The sequence below is a fragment of the Dromiciops gliroides genome, chromosome 1 (genome assembly GCF_019393635.1).
Source record: "Dromiciops gliroides isolate mDroGli1 chromosome 1, mDroGli1.pri, whole genome shotgun sequence".
In the NCBI taxonomy this organism is placed as follows: Eukaryota; Metazoa; Chordata; class Mammalia; order Microbiotheria; family Microbiotheriidae; genus Dromiciops; species Dromiciops gliroides.
Genome location: NC_057861.1, coordinates 481108169 through 481115697, shown reverse-complemented (window position 1 = coordinate 481115697; position 7529 = coordinate 481108169). Strand labels below are relative to the sequence as shown.

Here is a 7529-nt window from a genome sequence, read left to right as displayed (position 1 = left end):
TACTGTTGGTGGAGTGGTATACTGATTTACTCATTCTAGAGAACAATTGGGAACTATGCCCCAAGGGCTATAAAACAACTCATACCTTTGGATCCTGCAATATCTAGATCTATATCCTAAAAGGATCATGAAAAAGGGAAAAGATGTACTTGTACATAAATATTAATAAAAGCTCTTTTCATAGTGGCTAGGAGTTGCAAATTGAGGGGATGCTCATCATTGGGGAATGGGTCCGCAAATTGTGGTATATGATGGTTGTGGAATATTACTGTGCCATAGCACATAACAAGCATGATGGTTTTAGAAAAAACATGGGGGAGACAGGTAGGTGGTGCAGTGGATAAAGCACGAGACCTGGATTCAGGAGGACCTGAGTTCAAATCCGGCCTCAGACAGTTGACACTTATTAGCTGTGTGACCCTAAGCAAGTCATTTAACCCTCATTGCCCCACAAAAAAAAAGAGAAAAAAGAAAAGAAAAACATGGAAAGTCATATGAACTGATGCAAAGTATAGTGAGAAGAAGCAGCAGAACATTATAGATAGTAACTAATATTCTATGATGAAGAATTGTGGATGACTTAGCTATTCTCAGTAATAAAATGATCAAAGACAGTCCCAAAGGGATCATGATTCTGAACAGGCTATCTGCCTCCACAGAAAGAACTAATATCTGAATACATACTCAAGTGTACTGATTTTTACTTTCTTTCATTATTTTTTTGGTCTTTAGCAAATGACTATATGAGCCCTAGAAGGGAATGCAATTTTAAAAAAAAGTAAAAATGGATGTCTTATCTCAAAAAGCTTCATCTGTAAACCCTATTTTGGGGGAAATTTTGTTGGAGTTTTACAAATATGAAAAAGGAGATTCTTTAATGACATCTTCTTTGAACAATATGGAAAGTAAGTAAAAGAAAGTAGAAAGTGAAAAGAAAATCACACTTAGGACTATATAAGGGAGAAGGACTTAGAGGCCAGATAACCCAAGAAGCTGAAGACAAAGGCTCACAGGTCTTCCAGCTCAACCCCAAACTCTCCTCAGCATCACCATGAAGTCCTGGAGCTTGTTGCCAGTTGTCCTGGTGCTGCTCTGCTCCAGCACCCTCTGCTCCCTGGCCTGTGACCTGACTCAGGGTTTACAGGAAGACTTCTTTCTTCTGAACCAAATGAGCAGGTTTTCCCTAGTGCCATGTCTGAAGGACAGGACTAACTTCAACTTCCCAAAGGTAGCCATGGAGGGCAGCCAACTCCAGAGGGAAAATGCCAAAGTCATTGTGCATGAGATACTCCAGCAGATCTTTACCCTCTTCAGCCTGAATGCCACTCCTGCTGCTTGGAATCAGACCCAGCTCATGCAACTGCTCAGTGGACTGGATCAGCAGATGGAAAAACTGGAGAGCTGTCTTAGAGAGGATGTGGAGTGGGAAGAGGCTTCCTTGGGAAGGGAGAACCCCAGCCTGGCCCTGAAGAGCTACTTCCAAGGAATAAGCCAGTACCTGAAGGGCAAAGAATACAGCCGCTGTGCTTGGGAGATTGTGCGGGTAGAGATCAGAAGTGTCTTTCTGTTCATGAACAAACTCACAGGAAAACTCAGGGAATGAGGAAGAAAAAATAGGCTTTCATTTCTTTAAATAATTGGCTGCTTCCTAAAATTAAGTAGTCGATCATTAGAAAGATTTGGTTCTACATCAACTGAAAATATCTGTCTTCATTGAATAATTTCATTATAATATAAGTTGCCATTCATTCCTCTATTGAAAGAGGCTTTGAATACAGAGAATCATCATCTGTGTTCAAGAACTGAACATTTTATAATGTACTGCCCCAATTTGTTCATACATTTATTTATTTATTTATACTATTTTTTTTCTTATGCTAATATTTATATTTATTTTTCATAGAAGGAACATTACTGTACTATTTATATTGAGCTTATTGTTATTTATTATATTTCTCATGTGAAAAGCATTCTTTTAAAATTTATATTTTACTAATAAATTATTTTATTAATAAACCTCATATGAAAAGGCTGATTTGTTAATCCATAAGAGTTCAGAGAAGATTCATTGCAAGAATTAAATGCAACAAGCACTTACTAATACACTCAAATTCAAAGCATTATGCTGCTCAATGGATATAAAAAGGTGTGTTGTAAGAAATGATGCATGTGATGAATACAAAGCAGCTTGAATATACATGAACTGATGCAGAGTGAAGTAAGCAGAGCCAATGAAACAATATCCACAATGACTACAATGTAATTGGGAAAGAATGACCACCTGCACACATAACAATCAAAGTGAATATTTCAAAATGAAAAAGAACAACCAAGACTCAGAAGAAGAGAGATAAGACCTTCCATACCCAACCCTTTGTAAACTTGACATATCCACACTTGTTAGATGTTGCAAATATTTTTAGACTTTTTCAGTATAGTAATCACTTGTGCTAATTTTCCTCTTCTTTTTTTAGTCTTTAATACTATTAAATGGAAGAGTTCTCAGGCATACAGAAGAGGAGGGATACTGGGGAACACCATGGTGATTTTTCTTTTTTTTTAGTGAGGCAATTGGGGTTAAGTGACTTGCCCAGGGTCACACAGCTAGTAAGTGTTAAGTGTCTGAGGCCAGATTTGAACCCAGGTACTCCTGACTCCAGGGCCGGTGCTCTATCCACTGCGCCACCTAGATGCCCCCACCATGGTGATTTAAAAAAATCAGTTTTACCAAAGAACCTTATTGTAAAAAAATGAGAGAATTGGACTGGACTTTCTGACTTAATTTATCCTAGTGATGAGAACAGAAGTACCACTTGTGGTCTACCTCATTTTAGTCTCCACATGTCATGTGAGTAAATGAATTGATATTGAAAAAAAAAGTATAGTTAAGGAAAAAAAACCCAACTAGACCTAACCCAATACATTCACAATTTTTGTTCAATAGTACTATTTATAATAATAAACAGTAAAACATAGAACAACATGACATATATTCACTAGCAAGTACTTGCCATTTTCATAAAGGATTTCCTTACACACAGCCTAAAGAGCAATAGGATATCTTGTTAGTGATAAAACTTTCCAGATACACCTATTCTCATATAATAGTGTGCTCAGAAATATATCATGCTCTGAAGTACTAGAGGAATTCTTCTTTTTTTTTTTTTAGTGAGGCAATTGGGGTTAAGTGATTTGCCCAGGGTCACACAGCTAGTAAGTGTTAAGTGTCTGAGGCCGGATTCGAACTCAGGTACTCCTGAATCCAGGGCTGGTGCTTTACCACTGCGCCATCTAGCTGCCCCGGAGGAATTCTTAACAGAGAGATTTTAAGTTTCCTCAAAAGAGACTGACTCAGCTAACCACTTAAGAACAAACAATGCAAATTTTAAAAAATTCAGTCAGGTCCATTGTGCTAAGCACTGGGAATACAAACACAAGAAAAACTTGGAGTCAAGGAAATCTTAACATCTTGACTGTAATGTTTAAAATCTAATGTATGGTCACCTTTTCCTGCCCCCAGTGTGGGGGGGAAACTAGCTAGGGTTTACTTATAAATTAGAAACTTCAGCAACAGTTTAGGCATTAAGCATTTATTAAAGTATATTAGGGGTTAAGCAAAGAGAGAGAAAGCTTCCTTCACCTAGCTGGTCATGCTATCAAAGAGAAAAAGCCTTAGTCAGTCAGAGCAGAAGTTTCCTGTGGGACCAGAAGAGGGGTAGTCCCCACACACAGCTCCAAACTAATTGGCTGGTAGCATTCAAGTCCCTTGATTGACATGACTTAAAGGTGGTCCATGAATTGTGAGGCAACTCCTAGGACACCAATTAGACCTCAGAAAGGTCACCTGGTTCTCACAAATCAGATGTGGGTTATACATGTATGATTATGTTAAAACATTACCATATTTATCGTTTTGTACTAGAAAACTTGATTAAAAGAAAAAAATGAAAGAAAGTGAAAAATAGCATGCTTGACTCTGTTCCATGAATATCAGTTCTTTCTTTGGAGGTGGATAGTGTGTTTCATCAACAGTCCTTTGGGATTGTCTGATTGTTCACTTTCCAAATCTAACTTTCCTTTCCAAAGCCCTTGCCTTCAATGGACAACCTTGATGAAAATATCACCCATACCACTAAAGTCTTTAATTTCTTGCCTAAGACATTATACTTTTTAGCAATGTTTTCTTGACTACTCTCCTGGCAGTATTTTCAGACCTCTATGAATCACTAGAAATGAGCAGAAGTCATCTGGTTACAAATTCTAAGGTAAAGTGATCACTTCCCCCCATGGTTTCCATAATTTTCACATCAGCAACCAGTTCCCCTTTGTTGGTAAGAATCAGATCTGGACTAGAATTTCCCATTATTGGTTTCTCAATTTTTTGAAGCATGAAATTATCATTCAGGTAATTCAAGAAATTATTAATTGCTTTGCTTTGGGCAAAAAGAGAGCTCTGATAAGATGTTCAGATAACTGAAATCTCCCATAATTACTAAATCAAACCTCTGTGATAGTCTTGTGATCTGTTTTATGCATTCCTTATCTAATTCCTTTGTCTTGGTAGCCTATAGCAGTAGTGTCAAACTCAAACAGAAGCAGATTCTAGGCTACATATTGACCTAGAAAACATGTATTATATTTTTTATTTATTTTGTTAAGTATTTCCCAACTACATTTTAGTTTAGTTCATGCTTGGGAGTGTTGTGGACCACATTTGACACCTCTAATCTATAGGATATTGTAATGAGAACACTGCCTCTGTTGATCCTCACCCACATGCTCCCTACCATGTACCCACCCCTCTGGTTGTTAGATTTTTCTCTAAGAGTATATCTTCTTGATATACATCTTTTATCACACATATTTTATCAACCCTATTTCTTTGAATAAAAAAGCCATATTCCAATCATGGTTCTTTTCCCAACAGGTCTTAATGATACCCTTTTTTTAAAAAAATGATACTTTTAAGGTAATATTTACTTTCTTGAATTATGGTATTCAGTTCATTTTGCTTATTACTCAAAGAAATATATCTCATTATTCCCTGGGTAAATTCCCTCTACCCATGCTCTTAATCTTATTTTATCATTGATTCCATTTTTATGCTATCAATTCTCCCCCTTCTCTATTTCAAGCTATCCCTCTCTATTGTCTCTTTGTAAATATCCTCAAGGTTTCCCTTACAAAAACAGCAATATCAATAACACCACCATTGTCACAGAAAATCCCTCAAAATGTAGTCTATCATCCATGCAATGGTAGTGGTGTTAGGGTAACATTAAAAGAAGGGAATGTCAACAAGGGTGATTTATAGTGGGACTTTTGAGAGTCTGGTGGTTGAGATCATGGTGGTGGTTGGGAAAGCCTGGCAGAAACCCTCAAATGCTGGTAAACTGGTCTCTAAGAAGTGATTGGATAAGCACCCTAGTCAATGTGGTGTAATTGTTCCTAAGGATCACAGAAATACATGAGGTGGCATAGGGTTGCAGGTAGGCTCTATTTAAAACCATCTTTAGATCGACCTGATAGGGAGGAAAGCTGAGAGACTAGTGCTCTTTTGTGTTCTGGTACCATAAGAAAGCAAGATACTTTTTATTAAAAAAATGTTAGAGACTGGTTCTTCCTTTCTTACCTGGGTTGGTTTTAATGGCCACTCAGGAGGCTGATTCCACTGCTTATAGGCCCAGAAGCTTTGACTTGATTTGCTTGCTACCTTGGCTGGTTTGCCTTCTTAAGGTAGTCTGGTAGCACTCTACTCTCAATAGCTAATAATATTGGTGCCAAATTTAGTGCAGAAACCCAATCTACTTTGATCCTATTAAAGCACAAAATTCTCAAATTCATGAGACCCATCAATCTCATATTTTCCTGTATCAGGGATTACAGGAGTGGGGATAAAATATATTGGAACTACACCTGGCTAAAATTCACTGGAACAAATCAGAAATACTCATACTTTACTGCTGGAAATGCCTCAGTACAGATGACTCTTACCACTGAAGTGGGCAAACCATGAGCACAAGTGAAATGGACCAAATAGATTGTGTAATTTCATTATGTACCAGTACTATATAATAACAAAATTCATCATGAAGCAAGGGTTTCAGCCTGATTTGTTTTATGTAGGAAAATAGGAACCAGAATTATTTTGCAAAATTTTGATGTATATCTACTACCATTGTAGAAATCCTCCAACCACCTGGTGGGCTAATATTAGAAATTCCCAAAACCTTATGGAAGGACCTGGTAAAGTGGATAGTTTCATTTATTCTTGTTCTATTCTCAGATAAGAAACATTACAGTTTTGCTAAAAGGACTGCTTTTGTAGTTGTAAAAGTATTTGATCTCTTCTCTTTGTCTCTTGCCCTTGAACAAGGAATGTTTTTTTTATTCTGATAATAAATCTTACTTACATTCTAAGTACTCCCCTTTTATCTGTTGACTGATCCCACTCTGTCTCTACCCCCTCCCTCTCCTGTGAAATGCTTTACTTTTCCATCCTAAGTTGCCATAGAATATTGCTGATTGCCTATTTACTCTAAGCAGACCTGAAAGGTTATAAAAACCAAATCTGTACCCCAGGAATCTGAATTTGCTATCAGCAAGAGCAGATTCCTTAGCATTCTAATAAATCTTTTTACTTTTAGTTTGGCTTCATACCAGACCCACAGTCACAGGACCCCTGCCAACAAGTATACCTCTTCCAGAGGTCAAGAAAATTCCCTGACAGTTTCAACAGGGCCCCAGCTCCATCACTGGTATTACTGACTACTATACGACAATTGTGTAGTATTACTGACTACTGCAGGACAATCATAAAAATAACTACATTCCTAAGCCTATTTTAGATGAAATAAAATATTAAATTTAGGATCTATTGAAATCTGAAGAGAGAAAAGTTGAAGAATCTCAGGTGACTACAAATCCTCACTTAATGTTAACTCCAGAAATTATACCTAATAATGAAACAGAAGACAAAAGTTGCACTGAAGTTATAAAGGATTTTGAAAAGGAAATGGACATACTTAGACTGGAATTTTTAAAAGCCTTTTGGGGAGGGAGTTTAAGAATAATTATACAAAAAAGTAATTAAAAAAGCCAGTATCTGTTATAATTACTACTAATGAGCACATTATTTCAATGGGCTTGACAGAAAATGTCAAAGCATTCTAGGACTTATGAACAGTATATGTAGCTGTTGCTAAGGTGAGATTGATAGAAGGAGCTATTCAGGTAGAGTGATGAAGGAATACCCCTAAAGAGAGATATCAAACACCATCCTGTCAGAAGCAGCTTGAGATAAGCTATCCACAGAGTAGGACTGGAAGATTCTATCAATGTTTGGCTAGAATGACCATTAGAAAGTTTGAATACCATGTTGCCCAATTAAAGATAATAAAATGAAAGCTGTGCAAAGGAATGGGGGCAGGGAAGAGTGAAGTATATTAGAAATTCTAGATTCCTTTAATCAACAATTAAAAGCAAAAGTAAAAAAAAAATTAAGGTGGTATAAGGAGTCAAAGTTGTGC

The 7529-nt window shown here is 36.9% G+C and overlaps 1 protein-coding gene across 1 annotated transcript; it reads left to right on the top strand.

Annotated features, from left to right (window-relative positions):
- The first annotated feature begins 478 nt into the window (after window positions 1–478).
- On the top strand, window positions 479–1794 carry LOC122735307 (interferon tau-2-like). The gene has a single exon (XM_043976747.1). It carries the CDS (start codon window positions 1052–1054, stop codon window positions 1601–1603), a length of 552 nt encoding a protein of 183 aa, XP_043832682.1. The 5' UTR covers window positions 479–1051; the 3' UTR covers window positions 1604–1794.
- The last annotated feature ends 5735 nt before the right edge of the window (window positions 1795–7529 follow it).